A 19,465-nucleotide genomic window follows, 5' to 3' on the forward strand; every position below is an offset into this window, starting at 1 on the left:
TCTTAAAGCTACCAAGTTACAAGTCCCTTGCACCACTAACCCTTTAGAAAAAAAAAACCCAGGGGTGTTCAAAGTTGACAGCTTTAAGACTTATGGGCTTCAACTCTCAGAATTCCTCCTCTCGCTCTTCATCTTGATGATGTGGGGATGGGCGGGAGGAGGGAGCTGGAACCGGTTCTAAATGGCACTGTAGATTTGTGAAACCTTTTCTATAGAAGAGGTTACAACTGGGAGGAACCCACCCCTGGATAGAATCAAGATCACGTGGATTGTTAATACCACTTTAAAATGCCTTGGTAAGGCCACACTTGGAATACTGCATTCAGTATTCCACGATGTAAAAAGATATGGAGACTCTAGAAAGAGTGCAGAGAAGAACAACAAAGATGATTAGGGGACTGGAGACTAAAACATATGAGGGGTTGCAGGAACTGGGTATGTCTAGTTTAATGAAAAGAAGGACTAGGGGAGACATGATAGCAGTGTTCCAATATCTCAGGGGTTGCCACAAAAAAAGAGGGAGTCAAACTATTCTCCAAAGCACCTGAGGGCAGGACAAGAAGCAACGGGTGGAAACTAATCAAGGAGAGAAGCAACTTAGTACTAAGGAGAATTTCCTGACAGTTAAAACAATTAATCCATGGAACAACTTGCCTCCAGAACACTGGAAGTCTTTAAGAAGATGTTGGATAGCCATTTGTCTGAAAATAGTATAGGATTTCCTGCCTAGGCAGGGGGTTGGACTAGAAGACCTCCAAGGTCCTTTCCAACTCTGTTATTTTATTCTATTCATAAGTTAAGAAACTCATTTGTAGGATATTGTATGTCTTAGCAATATTATATCTATAATATATATTATATATCTGATCTCTGCTCTTATTTTGAGATTTATGAATTTTTGAAATCTTTGAATTAGTATCCAGTTTGTTCTAAGCAACTTAATGATAGCAGTGAAATTCACCAGACTTTCATGATTTGTTAATCAATGTAAGTTTTATCACCCTTTTCCAGAAAGATGTTCTCCAGATATGCTGGACTATAATTTACATTCCCCAACAGACATGCTATCTTTAATCATTGGAGGCTATCTAAAAAGTACATTATGTAAATTGTACTCAAACAATCAGCATGAAGAATACTGAATGGTGTCATATAGTAACAATTGAGAAATGCATCAAACATACCTTTGGTCCTGCAGGGCCTGGAATACCTCGTGGTCCATCTAATCCTTGGGCACCTTTCTGACCTTCTTCACCCTGATTTATTTTTTAAAAAAGAAAAACAATATTATCATACAGAAGTTTCTACCTAATCTACCTCAATACAACTGAATTGACAACTTCTGTTTAAGAATATTTTTCGAATAGAGGCATGCTATGGGAGCAAAAATTAATGAATATGTGATGTAGGCTTTATAGGCTTAAATTCCAGGTGTTTTCCATATACAAATATTAAAAAGAGGCCAACTTCTTTAGCAAACTATTTTCATAGTTTCATGAATCTGTTTCAACATATTTTTCCTTTGCCTTGCACATGATCCCTGCATAGGATCTAATAAAATCTAATACATTTAAATTTCTTCTTTCTTCATGTAGTTCAACATATAAAGCAACAAGTGCAAAAATTACTTTACATTCAGCTTGACTCTTGGTACTTTTATGGAAGTTGTTTGCCACTGATTTTTTTAAAACTTATTTCTGAAGATCCTAGCTCAGCAACTTTATCACTATCCCTTTGCTTAATAGTCTGCTTGATATAGAACTCAAGTTGTGACATATGAAGTACTATGACAGATATTTGGTAGATTTTTTCATACAAAATAGTTTCCTTAGGTTTTGAATTAAATTTGTCACCTGTGATCATATCTTTTGGCAACTGAGATTTGCACAGAATAATCCTATCCCTCAGATGATACTCTGCATTATAATGACTCTTGAAAAAGCCTTGTAATGCAAAGGATTGTTTTCCTTCTCCAAGTCTAACTGATATGGAAAAATTTCAGCAAGCATGCCTGAGCTGCAAATTGGAAATTGCTTAGAAAGCCAGTACCTTTTCTCTGTCATATTTTGTTATGTTAGTTCCAATACAACAATGGCAATTTTTTGTTCACAGAGTGTTTTTGTATAAACTATGTATATTGAAAATATTTAAGCTTCGAAGCATTTTTTAAAAAACATCATGCTAGATAAGAAAACACACTGCTGTGTGGCTTGATTCCTTTTTAATTTTTATTTCTCTGCTCTACTACATGATTACAAAACAAAATTAAATCATACCTTTGGACCCAAGTGTCCTGTCCCTGGAATTCCATCTGGGCCTCTTGGGCCAGGCAGCCCTTGTTCTCCCTAACATCAACAAGATTAAGGTATTAATTCTACTCAGCGCTATAAACATATAGTGTATTATATACCAAAAACAAACAAAGCACATGTGAAACAAACTAAAGCATGAAAAATTCAGTAGCTTTAAGACAATAACCCAAAATATAAACATGCAACTTCTTCTTGCTTCAAACACATAGCGATGATGTTGGTAGGGGGCATAGGAACATGAATGTTGCCTTTTTCTCATTCACTTGATGGTTCTGTAGCCCTGTCTTGGAGACCCGCATATATAAAATAAACAAACCAATTACCTTTTTTCCTGGTATCCCTTGTATTCCTGGTTTCCCACTTTCTCCTGTAAATCCTGACCTTCCTGGGTCACCCTTTGAAAGAAAGAGTCTTTTTAAAATGTTTTTTTAAAGAAAAGTTCAACATATTTGCATCGTTTGGGGAGGATGCTTGATTACTTCCATTCTAATTCTTTAAATATGTGAAATTCAGTTAAGAATGAAAGTGAATAGCTTAACTTACTTAGATATTGTAAGCTATTGTATCATCACTATAGTGTGTTTTGATAGAGATATTTAGAAATATTTGTGTGCTATTATTAACTGATGTAACAAATATTCCTACTGTATTCAAAGAATTGTTCCCCTTGGGTAATGCAATTTCCAGAATCACCACTCATGGGAAAGTTTCAAGTCTTCATTTCATCAAGCAAAAATTAAAATTTAGATGTATGAGTGCAAAACAGGCTCACTTTCGGTCCAGGCTGCCCAATTCCTGGCGCTCCTATATCTCCTTTTTGTCCAGACGGCCCCATTTCTCCCTTGTAAAAACAAAAACAAAAATAAATAAACCAATATTTCCTAATACCTAATACACATTACCTATTTATAGACATAAATAGATGCACAATTGTTTCCATGAGAGGAATAGAGCCCTTCACTTTGCATTTTGCTCTCTCAAGTTTAATCTGACTCAACTCTCATTACTAGATGTGAAAAAGCATCCTCTCATTCAGATTAAGGCTTGCTTTGCTGTTCTGCTAAAATATTTCTCTCCAGAATTTGGTGTTGCCACCATATATCTAAGGCAGAAGTGTAGAAAAGTGATTGGTGGATTTCCTATCAACAGGAAAATCCCTACTAACTGCTAATGGAAGAGACAAGTTTTGATAGAAGATCAGAGCTGGTCACAAGTTAATCTACATGTCTGTCAAGCACATGAAACCAGGACTCCAGGCAGTTCAAATGAATATACAAGTTTATTGTAAGTTTAACATCTCTACAAGAATCTGAATTACTAATGGCCAAAGAAAACTGGCAGTAGATGGGAACCAATGAATTCAAAGTGGATTGGACTTAAATATCTTGTGAGCATGAAGGAACTTGAGACTGATGGTGTCTTTGACCCATCTTTACCCTGATGAAAATGGAAATGGGGCAGTAGCCCTTTAGCTTCTTCGCCATCTACACTTCTGCTAGAAGTATTTCTGATAACGCTTGATTTTTCTGCCATGTTTAACAGTAAAAGCAAGAAAAGTGGGGAAAGAGGCCTTTTTTGATAAAAGAAAGAAGTGCGCCTAAGCAGAACTGGAAAATAATGGCCAGGGAACAGAATGAGAGAAACAACAGCAGCAAATATCTCAAAGAAGCTGACTAGAACCTACTATTCCCAGCATCAGGCTGAGGCTTTAACATCATTCACATGGCGAGACATGCACTGGGGAAAAAAAAATAAAACTCTACTTCCAAACTGTAATAGCTAACTTCAAATGGGCATTTCCTAATTCATGCAGGTAATATGATATTCATATTTTTATCAAATTATTGTTTAAATGTTTTAAACTATCTTTGTTGATGTTATATGGATTCTCTGCTATTTTTTCATATCTATGTATTTTCTTAATGTTAACTGTCAATTATATTATAGAAAATTGTTGAAATTTAAATGGTTGAAATATATGTTAGCATCAGTGGTGGGTTTCAAATTTTTTTAGAACCTAGTCTGTAGATGTGGCCTGTTTTGTGGGAGAGGCTTGATGGTCAGGTGACTGGGTGGGAGTGGCTTGGTGATCATGTGATGAGGTGGGAGTAGCTTGGCAATCATGTGACTGAGTGGGAATGGCTTGGCAGTTATGTGACTGGGTGGGAGTAGCTTGGCAATCATGTGACTGGGTGGAAGTGACCAAGTTGATGTCACTGAATTCTTTGCCCAAAAAATAACCTACAAAAAGAATATATTAAAAAAGGAAATTTATTATTTTGCGCACTTACTACTTAAACAATAATAAAATAAGTACACGAAAAAATAAAGCAGTTATTTACAGAGGAAATATGGCTGTCCTTGTTGGTCTTCAACATTACTGACCACCTTACACACACACTTCCATCCCCTCTGTCTCTTCCTTCTTCCTGGATTCACTCAGACATTTTTAAAACTCAGAGTCTGTGCACGTGCACAAACTTCTAGCCCCTCTGCCTCTTTCCTCTTCCTGAATTCACTCAGATGTTTTTAAGACTCACAGCCTGTGCATATACATACACTTCCAGCCCCTCTGCCTCTTCCCTCTTCCTGGATTCACTCAGATGTTTTTAAGAGTGGAAGAGTGTGTGTTGTGCACAGGCTGTGAGTTTTAAAATCACCTGAATAAATCCAGGAAGAGGGAAGAGGCAGAGGGACTAGACGTTTGTGCATGTGCACAGGATCTGAGTCTTAAAAACGTCTGAATGAATCCAGGAAGAGGGAAGAGGCAGAGGGCCTAGAAGTTTGTGCATGTGCACAGGCTCTGAGTCTTAAAAACGTCTGAATGAATCCAGGAAGAGAGAAGAGGCAGAGGGGCTGGAAGTGCGTGCGTGTGCACAGGCTGTGACTCTTAAAAACGTCTGAATGAATCCAGGAAGAGGGAAGAGGCAGAGAGGCTAGAAGTTTGTGCATGTGCACAGGCTCTGAGTTTTAAAAATGTCTGAGTGAATCCAGGAAGAGAGAAGAGGAGAGAGGCTAGAAGTGTGTGTTCCTGTAGTATCTTCCAGCCCCTTTGCCTCTTCCCTCTTCCTGGATTCATTCAGACATTTTTTTAAACCAACAGCCTGTGCACACACACACACTCTTCTAGCAGCCCCTCTGCCTCTTCCTCAACATCCTCCCCCCACCCCACCCCAGCCACTCACCAGTTCTTTCTTCTTCTGGTTCTTCTTCTGAGAACTTTTCAGCATCATGGTGAGAATGGGCGGGGCGAGTGAAGGAATGAATGAGGGGAGGGAGTGTTCCGTTACTGGGCCTCCTGACTAACGGGTACGGAAAAGCACACTAAATTTCACCATCCTGTACAGCCATATCAGGCTGTACCGGTTGAAACCCACCCCTGGTTAGCATAGCAATAATCCCCTCACATGTCATTATGTATGTTGTAGTAGAATTAAATGCATACTACAGAAAATTCTTTTACTCTTTATTATTATAATGAACACATGAAATCTTCCTAATTGCAAATTATATGTATTGTACTGTATCTACTGCACTTTGACAACTAGCCTGAAATTATTTATTGCAAAATATATACATTATTTAATTCACAGGTCCACCCTGGCCTTTTGAAATGAGTCTTTAACCTAGTGATATCCCCAAGCCCCTACTTAGAATGGGATGGGATAGGATGGGATGGGATGCTTTTATCTTTTAACTGATTCTTGATTTCCTCTTGACATTACTTTTTGAATATATATTTTGTTTACTAGAATAGACTAAAGCAAAGCAGAACAGAGCAGAATTCTTTGTCGGCCAAGTGTAATGGGATGGGACACACAAGGAATTTATCTCCAGTGTATAAGCCTCAGTATACATAGAAGCCACAATTGATAAATAATGATCATAGTCATCATAAAATATATTTATCATAATCATAAGTGATAGTCACAGGATACTAACAAAGCAATCATACTATGATACACATAAATCATACTATTAAATAAAACAATTAATATAAATCATTAGATACAAGCAATAAAGTTCTAGTCATAAAAAGATAAGGAAATAGGTAATAGGCAAGGTGAGAAGGATAATGATAATACAACCCTACTAGATAGTTTGACAATGTTATGGGAATTAATTGTGATGGCTTTTATTGTTGTATTCTGTAAATGCATCAGAGTTGTATCAGATCGTATCAGCCTATAAATTTAACACATATATACGTACCTTTTGTCCGGGCAGTCCTATTCCTCGTGACCCTTTCACACCAGGAGCACCTTTCAGCCCTTGAATACCCTGAAAATGTAATTTTTCAATTGGCTAAACTTGCCCTTCCTTGTTCAGGTATCAATTGCATCGACAGAATAGACAGTCATAAAATAAACAAAATTGATTTACAATAATTTGGTAGCTAGTACTTTCAAATGCAAGCATAAACATGATTTTATTTAATGTTGAAGGTTAACTATGTGTCATTTGTTTTGTCCCATGCTTTCTATCTATTGCAATATAACTAACTTTTGGAATTTCATAATATCCACCCATGATTTTTTATACAGTTATTGCTGCATTATGACTTTCTTGGAAAAATATTAATGTGCTGGAACCAAATATTCTTCAAATATTACTCCTAGACCACGAGACAACAACTGTATTAGAAATTTGTCCACTCTAGGTGGTAACAAGGCTGAAGGCTTCAGCTTCTTTAATAGCACTTAGCAATAGCATTTAGACTTATATACCACTTCATAGTGTTTTACAGACCTCTCAAAACCATTTACAGAGTCAGCATACTGTCCCCAACTATCTGGATCCTCATTTACAACCTCGGAAGGATGGAAGGCTGAGTCAATCTCAAACTGATAAGGATTGAATTCCTGGCAGAAGACAGTTAGCTTGCCATACTGCATTCTAGCCACTGCACCACAATTTATGTCACATTTTATGTCACATCTAAGATTAGCTGCTATGTCGACATACCAATAATTGAACCTAGGAATGGCTACATCTAAAGCATGCATCCCACCATTGATTTACAATGAATTAAAATTCCTTGTTGGCTTGGAATTCTAGGAGTTGCATTACAAAACAACCAAAGGATACTTGACTGAGAGAGCTCTTTAAAATAATCCAGATTTAGAGTTATCCAATGTTAGAGTGTTCATCTTGATTTTACAGTTTATTTACATTTATTTACTTTAAAAATGTTATTTTCTTGCAGGGGGAGTAAACTGCAAACATTTTGTATAGATTTGCAGATGAATTCAGATACATTAAGTTACAAACTGAATAGAAGGACATAAACCAGACTGGTCCTGTTCAACTACAGATCTGAGAATACTAGAATAATTCATTACACTCTAGAAAACATCCCTAAATCATTTTTTAAAAAACTTTTGATGATAGCTGTAGTTATTCTCAATATTTGCTATAAATTGCCATTAAGAAATTGAAATTCAGCAAAAAGATATCACATTGTTTTTATTCTTAAAATGATGGGGCTCTAGCTCAGTGATGAAATACCAGTTCTGCATGCAGTGTTTCTCTAATTCGATTCCAGATTTCTTTAGGGAGGCATGAAGAACTGCTGTCTGAAACTCTGGAAAAGCTCTTGGTAATTATGTCACCAAGAGTAAGGCAGATAGACCAAGAGTCTGACTTGATATAAGGCAGTTTCTATATTGATTGGTTTTACTTTAATATTAAGCATTTCCCTTTTTGGGAAACAGTACAAAAATTAAGGATCTGCAGCAATTCTAATTTGCTTGGAGTTGTTAAGACTCTGTGATTATCCTAGAATTATAAATTAACTTAGATATGCAAATAGTCAATGATCATAATTGTAGTTGCATCCCACTGACTTTTAAAATATTTAGGTAAGGATGGATTGTAGAGTGAGGCGACCAAATGAGATGTTACCTGATTTCCTTGGATGCCAGTTCCAGGTGGTCCCACTGGACCCTGCACTCCTTCCATCCCTCGTTCACCCTACATGAAAAATATTTCCATAAATTATTGCTTTAATTGAAATGTCATCATAATGATGTTAGGTTAAAACTTGAAAGTCTTATGTGCATCCTGATTGCACAATAGCTTACAAATTATTCAAAAGAAACAAAATTGGGTTGGGTGTGCGAGTAATGAGAGAAGAACAATTGGGAAAATAATGAGACTATGTCATAAGGCAGTGATGCTGTAATTATCTCAATGATCCTAATTAATGCTGCAACATCCATGATAAAATTCCAGATGGCAATTGTGGCAAAGTGATCAAAAGCCTTGCCCTTTGGTATGTGCATAAAACACTGTAGGTTGCACTATCAGCTAAAATGTAAGACTGCCATCTTAACTTTAGCTCTAAGCTACCTCATGGCTTAATAAGTTGTTCTCTAAATCTTCTCTCTATGCTTTGCTTTGATTTTTTTTTGTCTTTAATTCCTCTGATGCATTTTTCATGTGGCAGCTTCAGTGCTGGGGTTTAGCAGTATTACATTCTCTTTATACTGTCAGTTCTATATGGTACCTTATCTCCTTTGATGGATAAGCCTGGGGATCCAACCGGTCCAGCAGGTCCCTCAGAACCTTTATCTCCCTGAAAGATTTGTTAAGAGTTGACTTAGGACTGTATTCAACATTTATCACAGAAGGGTTTTTAATTATATTACATTTGAGCAGTCAAGACAGGCAAGGACTACTTCTTTAATATAAAGTTTATGCCTTAAATAGCAGCTCTTAGCTTTTTATTCACCATGGACCCCCCCCCCTTTTAAATACTTTTTGTGGCCATGGACCATGGCCACAGATCCCCAAAACTTAACGCAAGATTTAAATTGTAGCATTTTTTTCAAGACTTCGCAGATCCCTGTGGTAACACTCTTCCCTCCATGGGTCTGTGGACCACAGATTGAGAAACACTGTCTCAAACAATTAATATAGATTCAAGGCACAATATATAATGTAACTTTATTATTAATCACTCTGTGCATCCATTCAATTGTGTTTGCAAAAAGACCATTTTCTATCATTCTCCCATTTTCCAGCCGAGATTATGTTATATATTTACTTTCACATTGAATAAAACACTCAATTCTACTACCAATAAAAGAAAGCAGAGAATGAGAGACAAAGTACATCACATTTGCATTCTAATTGAAGACAAAACAGATTTGGGCTCTGTCAAATCACATACAGGATAGTATGTAGTACAAGATTTTTGAAAGAAAAAGATATTGTGAATTTTCCATTGCTCTAATTTATATTAGAGAGTTCTTTCTGGCACTACGCAGGGCAATCACTGAAGCCCAAATCACATACTCAGTCAATCACTGGCATGGATTTCTGCTCCTATATCTTTTTCTATAACAGTAATCTATTTGAGAGAAAAAATAATTTTTTCTTCTACATGCTCCATTTTCCTCACATTTGGAAAACAGCACCCTCAATATCAACTTCCATCCTTTTTTTGATCACCCTGCTGGGAAAATATCATCATTGGCATTAGCAGAGATTGCTAAACTACATTTTGACATGGAGCAAGAAAAGTTGAGTAGAGGTTTTTTCCCCCCCGCAGTTGGTTAGAACTGGTTGAAGACAGGCACTTATGTCCATCACAATTAGTAAATGGACTATCCTCATACAGATGCAAATAGGAGATGCAGAATATATGTGTGGTAGAATGCAGTATGGAATCCCAGCAAGGAAAGGCAGCTTCTCAGAGGACAAAAAGATAGCAGAGCTTGGAAAATCTGGTAGCCAGGAAGAAGGCTAAGATTGTTTCTCATTAGCAGGTCACAGAGTATATCTAGAGTTATGTAGAGCATTGTTCAGTCTGGCAAGCAGGGGAAACTACTCAGCAGTAACTCCGCATGTCATTTTTGTTCTTTGGACTTGACAGCATGGTAGTTTTTCTAAATTTCTAAAATTTTCCAATAACTACAAAAATTTGGCATCACAAGGTTATGTTAAGGTTATGCAGTATATGCAGTAAATGATTTGGTTGCAATCTAATTCCTACTAAATATTAGAAATTTTGTCATCAGAGTTCCCTTAATTAAATATAAATAAATTATAAATTGGACAGGAAAAGTCTCTAGAAAAACAAATTGAGTAATCTCAATCCAGCAGGAGGTCGTGAATTTTCCGGTGTATATCGGTCAGTACAGGATACATGTGGGAACAGGAAATAAATATTACTTTAATTCCCACAACTAAATCATTGTTTTTATATTTTTAAACTTCTTTGTTACTTAGTAGCTTTACATATTTTACTTCCAAATGCTGGTAATACTCCATAAAAATATAAATGTCCATGGAGATTCATTATAACATTCCTTGGGTCCCATCACTCACATTCAAAGTCGGATGGAACAAAAAGTCTGGGAAAACATAAGAAAGCTAGGGATGCTCAGGATAGAAATGTTTGCTAGTCTCACTGAAAAAGACTTTAAATGGCTACTAGTCATGGTACTATGCAGGAAACATACACATTTTCCGTCTGCTAATTATTATTCAATATGATGTGAATGAATTTGCTGTTCTATTTTCTTCCTCTTGGGAAGATCAGTGGTAACTGAATGGATAGAGTGTGGTAAGGAATTCTTATTTAATTATAATATCCTGTCTTTTCATTGTAAAAGCTCCAGTGATCTACAGTCTCCCTATCTTCAATTAAATTTTAAAGGAAAGCAATATGGGCAAACCATTCTTTCTGAACTTTTTTACAATAGAAAGCCTAGGCATCAAGGAAGGTTTTAGAATAATGGATAGATATACAACACAAAATAACAATACCAGTATTAGTTCCAGGTGCATCTGCAATGGATGAGCCAAGAGAGCCAAACTGATGGGTTGAACTGGAGATAGATGGCCGGGCAATACACATGTACTGATACATGTACAAAAGGGCAGAGCTTCAACCCACAGAACTGCTTGACCCCAACACAGAAACCTCTGAGTGACAACTCTGTTGCCCTTCCCACATTAAAGTAGGAACTAATCAGCCCAAAAGAAATCCTTAAACATTTTAGAATAAAGTAAAAAAATAATAAAAGCCTTCTTCACAATTGATGAAAACGTCTGAGAAATCATAAGGTAGACACTGGAAAAATAATGCCACAAATTACTTCCACTATGAGAAAGTGTATTCCTCTGAATTTTCAATTTGACAAACATGAAAGCAAATGCACTCTTGTCTGACTCTTTGTAGGTATCAGGTTGGTCACTGGAGGGGGAACAAACACTTGAAGAAGTACTTTACCATAGCTCCTAAATTACTTTAATTACCTTTTAGAATTATTCAGGTTGAATTGAGACTCATCACTATGTTTTATGGAAAACAATCATTTAAGTACATATGACTTGCAGGACTTCTTATCTGTTTAAATCCCCTGTTATTTATTTAAACAAATGAATGAGTTTCTAGGAATATGCATAAAGCTGAAAAACTAATCTTAATTACTTGTTTCACAGTCTGCATCATTTTCTATACCTCTATCAACCTTATGCTTTTATTCAACTTTTTTTCATTTACAAAATACTGAAAATGTAATAAAGCTTCCATCAGACTGAGGAATTGTCATATCCCTGCCTTCTAGAAAATGAGGAAACATGTTTTCTTACATTTCAGGGGACAAAGAAATGTTTTAAAGCTGAAAAACCTAATGGCAAAAAGACATTGTCTATGAACAAATTGCTAAAAAGAAATAATTAAAACAACCAGGAAAATAATCACTATGTCTAGTTGGAAGTCTGTTTGTTTTACCTTCCGTCCTGGGAGTCCTTCACCGGGTGGACCTCTTTCACCCTGCATGCCCTCAGGACCACGTGGCCCCTGAAATTTCAAGGGGAAAAAATATTGTGAATGGATGTATCATATATATATACTATTCCCTCTATATAGACAACCTTCATCAATGTTGTAAAATGTTCCCATGTGCTCAGTGTTTTTCTGACATTAAAAAATGCCCACTGTTGTGTTTGATTTTTACTTAATTTAGATTCCTTTGCTGAAAAATATACAATCAGCTTAACTTCAAGCATACTGTTTATTTTCAGTGCACTTTTAGGCCACCCAACCGAAGTTTTTTCCATAATATCCCATTAGTTAAAACTAAAAAAAATACTATAAAAACAATCCTACGTCAGCATTAAAAATCTTCACAGAAAACAAATGAGCATAAGATTCAAATCAGGAACACCAAAATAAACCCACTCAATATGGCATAGAATCATAATAAACCACTAGCACAATTCTGAAATATAAAAGTTTTTTTTTTGACATTTCAGAATTTTAAGACTGCATTTTTGATCAAGTATCTGGCATCATAATTTGTTAGGGAAGGTTTTTGAAACATGTTCTCAAAATGCCAAATGTATTTACCAGATCAAGCAGGTTGTTCATTCCCATTGAAGCGAAAACAGAAAACAGCAAAATTGCTATTTATAATTCAAAGTGAACTATACAGTATATTATAAGAGTGCCAGACAGAACACATGATCCACCATTATAGTACTACATGTATTACTATTAATACATTTTAATTATTTAAAAAAATAACACATAAAAAGTGCTTCAACAAAAATGGAAAGAAATATGACAAAATAAAAAACTTAATTATATTTGTGCATCATTATAACAATAAACAGTTACAATTCTATATATACATGTCTAAAGTAAATATTCTTTTAATATATACACATAAGTATTTCTAATAATTTATACAAATCTCCTTTTTTAATTTACTTTATTCTGTTTCATATTTCATTATACTTGTTCATAAAAAGCAAGTACAATCAAGTTTTCAACTGACTGAATAAATGGAGCCATACACTTATTTTTCCATATATAGTATATCAGCATTTTAGCCATAGTAAAGGCTCAGAAAATTAATCTATGTTGTTTAATTGTCAGATTCCATGTACATTTTCTGAAAATCTTTTAGCTTCTATTTCATAATCATATTTATACAATTTGTTAATCCCACCCGACAGTTGATAAGTGCGTCAAAGCAACATTATAGAAGCATCTTTTTATCTTTACCTAATCATTACATCTCCAACAAACTGTTGTTTCTGACAGCCCCTTTCCTCACAAACATAATATAGTGCAATAGCACCTGGACTTATATACCATTTATAGTGCTTTGCAGCCCTTTTTACAAGGTTTACAATGTTAGTATATTGCCCTCAACAATCTGGATCCCCAATAAATTATTATAAATTATAAATATTAATTTTTGTTGCATACATTGCAATTTGGGATCCATTGACACTTGATATGGAAGTTAAGATACTCCACTATTGTATTGAGTTGGGTCCCAACTCCAGGACTGCAGACCAGTACTGGTCCATGGTCCATTGCCCATTGGGAACTAGGCTGTGCAGGATTAGATTGTGCAAACAGTGTCCGAGCACATAAAGCTTTGTTTGTGTATGCACTGGATTACATTATGCATGCGAAATCATGCAAAATCATCTCCTCTCTCCCATTACCATTACACTACCAATCTGTGGAGCCAAAAAGGTTGTGGACCACTGGTCTAGACAATTTAGAAACCTCTCATTTTTATTGCATTCATATCTTAACATCTGCATATCCTATTTATTTATTGATAACAAATATCTATAAAAAGTAATAGTAGGTTGCTTTAATATTTTAGGTGTTTCAGAACCTGGGAATTCTGCTGGATATTATATGTATTAATTAACTATCCATCACAAATAGTTTAAACTGCCTGCCAGAGTTCATTGCTATCTCAAAACTTACTTTAAAGTTTATAAAGCATAAAAGTGTAAATACAATTTTAGGAAAAAATATTTACAAATTTACTTACAGTTAAGCCTGGCTCACCAATTCCAGTTGGTCCTGGAAGCCCAATTCTTCCTTCTTGACCTCTATCACCCTTGTAAAATAATTTTTCAAATTTAAAATTTAAAATTGTTATTGCTCCAAATAGATTTTCCAAGACAATTTTTCTGCTAGTGATTTACTGCATCATCTAGTTATTAATGCCCATGATAATCAGTCATGGTTGGATGATTGCAGACAATGTGGAGACCTGGGACCAGAATGGAAAGAATAGAAATTTTAATTTACTTCTTCAAATAAAACTATATCATAACTAAAAAATTACTATACAATAGAAAGCCTAGGTATCCAGGAAGATTAAAATGAAATATCAGCCACAGGTTATGTACTATATTGGAATATGTGTAAGTGAATTAAATATAACTTCCTTCTGAATAAAACATGCATAGTATCAACTTGATGATATTCACCATCAAAATAGATTTATCTTACTTTAATTGTTATGACTTAATGATCACAACGATTTCTTTAGCATTAAGCTAAACTTTGATCCATTTAGCATAACATTTCATTTTTAGGACTTTCTGTATTAGTATTTACATGTTCCCCAAATCTTTATTATCAAATAATAGAGTGTTCCATAAACGTTAGAATAATGAAAACAGTAAAAACTGCACAGATTACCACTATATGTTGTGCATTTTCTATCAATGAATCCCAAATCCTACCAATTGCAGACACAGAAGCTTTAACATAGTGGCTTAGCATAAGAAATAATAGAAGAAATGTAAACAAATTGGACTTCACTACACTATATGGTCTTGTTGAAATTCTGAGGATTCAAAACTTATCAGAGAAGTTATTGTTAACTTGCATCAATGTCAGAATATTTAAATCCCCCCCCCAAATCTTATATTACTTCTTTATCTGGGCCATCATGGCTGCCATCTAACAAGATGGTTTGCTATTTACATTCTCCCATCAATCTCCTCCTGTTCTTAGGAACTATGAGAGAGCTATCACAGACATTACATTTTGAGTGACATGAAAGGTTTTAGTATATTGAATAAGGAACAAGTTGCTATTATTACATTTTAGCTATCAGATGACGAGAAAATAACAGAGGGGCTTGCAAAATTGCTTTGTGATATTCTGACATAATTTGTCTGACTTTACACCTTAGATACATTAACTTGTGGGAAAGACATCATTGATTGATTTTTTTAAACATTTCCCTAGCCAACAAAATCAAACTCTGCCTTCTGACTTTTTGAGTGCACATGAAAAGACATGCCCTATCTCGTTGTTCAGGTCAAAGAGGTGTTTCAGTCTATTCATTTTATTTTGAAGAAATGATAAGTACAACCTCATTTGAATGGCCAGGAAAAAAATTAGCTTGTTAGAACCGCACATTTGTTAGAACCATAGTTGTGATGACACTAAGTGGTAAAATTAGAACATTATGGGTTATTTTCTCTCTTTTTAAATGTGTCAGGCCTTTTTTTTTTTTTACTGTATACTTAATTTTCCTGTGTTTATATGATTTAAAAAGTAGAAACGTAAAACATTGAAAGGCTAAAAAGGGCTGCATTTGCCCATTCATACAAGGCAGTAATATACCATGTAAACTGCTGTCCTCTGTCTGCAATCTCTAGAGCTAAGTATGACTCAATATGTATTACCTTAGGTCCTGGATATCCAATTCCGGGGATTCCTGCAGGACCATAAGGACCTGCTGGTCCTGGCTCTCCCTTAAAATGAATAAAAAGTTACTAATTAATTCTTTGTATCATGGGAAAATAAATGGTAAGAAATTAAATGTTGACATTTAGTGTATCCAGATTCCCAATAGTGCTAACTTGACTCTTTATTAATTTTACTGATTAAAACTTCAGGCAAAGTAGAACATTCCTTCACTCATTTCTTCAATTTGTATAATAGCCCATTTTAAACCAGTGACTCTAGATTGCAAACAATCACAAAAGTTATTAAAACAGTCAAAACACAAAAAATAAATTTAATACAGAAAGCAGCTAAAAGATATTATAATCTATCAGTGCCAACATAAGGGACCCTTGGAACCACAAGCTCAACATGTGGTCAGAATATAAAAACTTCTTTCAAAAATAATGGTTTTTGTCTGTAAAGGACTCTATTAATACTTCAGTTTGTACTTTTAATAATATCATTTCTGCATTTATTTTGAATGTTTGTCCTGCTAAAGGAAAAAAAATTATAAAATGACCCATCCTGAAAATTGCTTTCCAAGTGCTTCCATATGAAATTTTTAATTGAATAATTATTCTGAGGAGATCAATCAAGATGATGTTTTGCATTTATTGTATCTACCAATAAAGCTTCTTCCATCTTTTTCTTTTCTTAAAGAAGAGTAAATAAAAATGTAATGCCTTTTAACTGTCTGAACTACAACAATAAAAGTACCACCTTGTATATGCTGTTGATTACAAGTTTCATAACAAATCACCCATATATATTTATCAGCAATTTCCTGGTTCCTCTGAGTTTTTAAAATAATTTTTATGATTTTACGATAATTATTAACATTACTTTAAAATTTATGTAAAACAATACACATTACACACACACACATATAAATATATATATACAGGTACACGCACACACGCACACGCATATACACACACACATACATATATATGTAAAATTATTACTGAGAATATTGCTACAACAGAAAATAGTACTTCAAAGGAAAAAACTGCATTTATTTTATAAGATCTATCATATAAAAATTAGTAAAAGAGGGGAAAAGTAATACTAAAAATCTAAGGAAAATACTAGAACAGAAAAACAAAGAAAAGAAAAAAGAACAAATTAAACACACTTATACACAGATAAACATAAATATATCTTCTTCATGTGCATATCTGTCATCAGACGTTGGCAATCATGTTGGTAATCCTATTTTTGTCTACAGCCGCATGAAAAAGTGCTGCTGAGTTTTTGTCCAAACCAGTCCCTTAGATTTCATTTCATTTATTGAAATTTGTATGCCGCCCTTTTCCCTGGGGGGACTCAGGGCGGCTCACAGTTCAAAAAGGGGAGGGGGAAGGACAGACAATATTCACATGGAGACAATACAACATATTAAAAAAGAGCACTACAGTCACACAATCACACAATTCGAGTGGGGTTGAAATCTTAACCCCAGGCCAGCCGGGACAGCCAGATCTTTAAAGCGGCGCGGAAGGACTGGAGGGTGGTGAGGGTCCGAATCTCCACGGGGAGTTCGTTCCAGAGGGTCGGAGCAGCCACCGAGAAGGCTCTCCTCCGGGTAGTTGCCAGTCTGCACTGGCTGGAAGATGGAATTCGGAGGAGGCCTAATCGATGCGATTGGATCGGTCTAGTGGAGGTAATTGGCAGTAGGCGGTCTCTCAAGTACCCAGGCCCACTACCATGAAGGGCTTTGTAGGTGGTAAGTAGCACCTTGAAGCGCACCCGGAGATCAACAGGCAGCCAGTGCAGCTCGCGGAGGATAGGTGTTACGTGGGTGAAGCGAGGTGCACCCACAATCGCTTGCGCGGCCGCATTCTGGACTATCTGAAGTCGCCGAATGCTCTTCAAGGGCAGCCCCATGTAGAGCACATTGCAGTATTCCAGCCTAGAGGTCACAAGGGCACGAGTGACTGTTGTGAGGGCCTCCCGGTTCAGGTAGAACCGCAACTGGTGTACCAGGCGAACCTGGGCAAATGTGCCCCTGGTCACAGCTGACAAATGATGTTCGAAGGTCAGCTGTGGGTCCAGGAGGACTCCCAAGTTGCGAACCCTGTCTGAGGGGCGTACAATTTGACCCCCCAGCCTGAGAGATGGAACACTTGGCCAATTCATGGGAGGGAAACACAGCAGCCACTCGGTCTTTTCTGGATTGAGCACAAGCTTGTTGACCCCCATCCAGTCTTTAACAGCCTCCAGACCCTGGCTCATCACATCCATCGCTTCATTGAGTTGGCACGGGGCGGACAGATACAACTGAGTATCGTCCGCATATTGGTGGTATTTTATCCCGTGCCGTCGAATGATCTCACCCAGCGGTTTCATGTAGATGTTGAAAAGAAGGGGGGACAGGACCGAACCCTGCGGCACCCTGTACGTTAGGGGCCTAGGGGTCGATCTCTGCTCCTCAACTAACACCGACTGCGACCTGTCCGAGAGGTAAGAGGAGAACCACTGTAAAACAGCGCCTCCCACCCCTACCTCCTGCAGTCGTCGCAGAAGGATACCATGGTCGATGGTATCGAAAGCCACTGAGAGGTCAAGGAGCACCAGGATGGAGGCGTGGCCACCATCCCTGGCTCTCCAGAGATCATCGGTCAACGCGACCCCACAAAGGGGAGGTTGAAGACCGGACGATAGTTATTTAGAACAGCTGGATCCAAGGATGGTTTCTTCAGGAGGGGTCTCACCACCGCCGCCTTTAAAGTGGGGGGAAAGACCCCCTCCCGTAGAGAGGCAGTAACAACCGCCTGGATCCAGCCTCGTGTCACCTCTCTGCTGTTTACAACCAGCCAGGAGGGGCACGGGTCCAGCACACATGTGGAGGCTCCTACAGGTCTCATTGCCTTGTCCACATCCTCAGGGGTAACAGCTTCAAACTCAACCCAGCGTTGGCTTACCAGATCTTCCCTTAGTGCCTCGGCTGGTTCTGCAGAATTGGAGTCCAGGTCCGCCCGGAACTGAGCAACCTTGTCTGCGAGGAATTGGACGTAATCTTCAGCCCTGCCCTGCAGCGGATCGCCCATATCCCTCCTATTTAGGAGGGAACGGGTTATCCTAAATAGGGCGTCTGAGCGCGACTCGGCAGATGCAACCAGAGAGGCAATGTGTGTTCTCTTAGCCATCCTAATTGCTCGAATGTATTCTCTGGTGCAGGTTGTCAAAAGTGCTCGGCTCGATTCGGATTTACTGGACCTCCATAAGTGCTGTAGGCGTCTCCTTTGGCGCTTCCTCTCCCGGAGTTCCTCAGTAAACCAAGGAGCCCTCCGGGATCCACTGCCTCTGAGCGGCCGTAGAGGCACAATCCGGTTAAGAGACTTCGTCGCGGCGAAGTTCCAGGCCGCAACCAGTGTCTCCGCCGGACTGCGGGCGAGAGTATCAGGAATAACCCCAAGCTCCGTCTGGAACCCCAAGGGGTCCATAAGTCGCCTGGGGCGGAACCACCTGGTCGGTTCCTCCTCCCTACAGTGGGGGTTTGGTCTCCGAAAGTCAAGCCTCACTAGGTAGTGGTCTGACCATGACAGGGGCAAGATCTCGCTACCCCTCAGACCAAGATCACAATTCCACTGCTCCGAGAGGAATACGAGGTCAAGCGTGTGACCCGCTGAGTGGG

The 19,465-nt window shown here is 37.3% G+C and overlaps 1 protein-coding gene across 1 annotated transcript in view; it reads right to left on the reverse strand.

The window, feature by feature from the left end:
• Positions 1-19,465, reverse strand: part of COL28A1 (collagen type XXVIII alpha 1 chain) — an 89,392-nt gene that overhangs the window by 33,930 nt on the left and 35,997 nt on the right. The window contains exons 11-20 of the mRNA XM_014054509.2: positions 15,786-15,854; positions 14,129-14,197; positions 12,058-12,126; positions 8,821-8,889; positions 8,217-8,285; positions 6,525-6,593; positions 3,085-3,153; positions 2,636-2,707; positions 2,277-2,345; positions 1,185-1,256 (exon numbers count right to left, since the gene is read on the reverse strand). Of these exons, the coding sequence (XP_013909984.2) occupies positions 1,185-1,256; positions 2,277-2,345; positions 2,636-2,707; positions 3,085-3,153; positions 6,525-6,593; positions 8,217-8,285; positions 8,821-8,889; positions 12,058-12,126; positions 14,129-14,197; positions 15,786-15,854 (696 nt within the window). The remainder of the gene's footprint in view (positions 1-1,184; positions 1,257-2,276; positions 2,346-2,635; positions 2,708-3,084; positions 3,154-6,524; positions 6,594-8,216; positions 8,286-8,820; positions 8,890-12,057; positions 12,127-14,128; positions 14,198-15,785; positions 15,855-19,465) is intronic.

This window comes from Thamnophis sirtalis, unplaced genomic scaffold (assembly GCF_051295495.1).
Source record: "Thamnophis sirtalis isolate CommonGarterSnake01/CBP01778 unplaced genomic scaffold, rThaSir2_p1.2 scaffold_4, whole genome shotgun sequence".
In the NCBI taxonomy this organism is placed as follows: domain Eukaryota; kingdom Metazoa; phylum Chordata; class Lepidosauria; order Squamata; family Natricidae; genus Thamnophis; species Thamnophis sirtalis.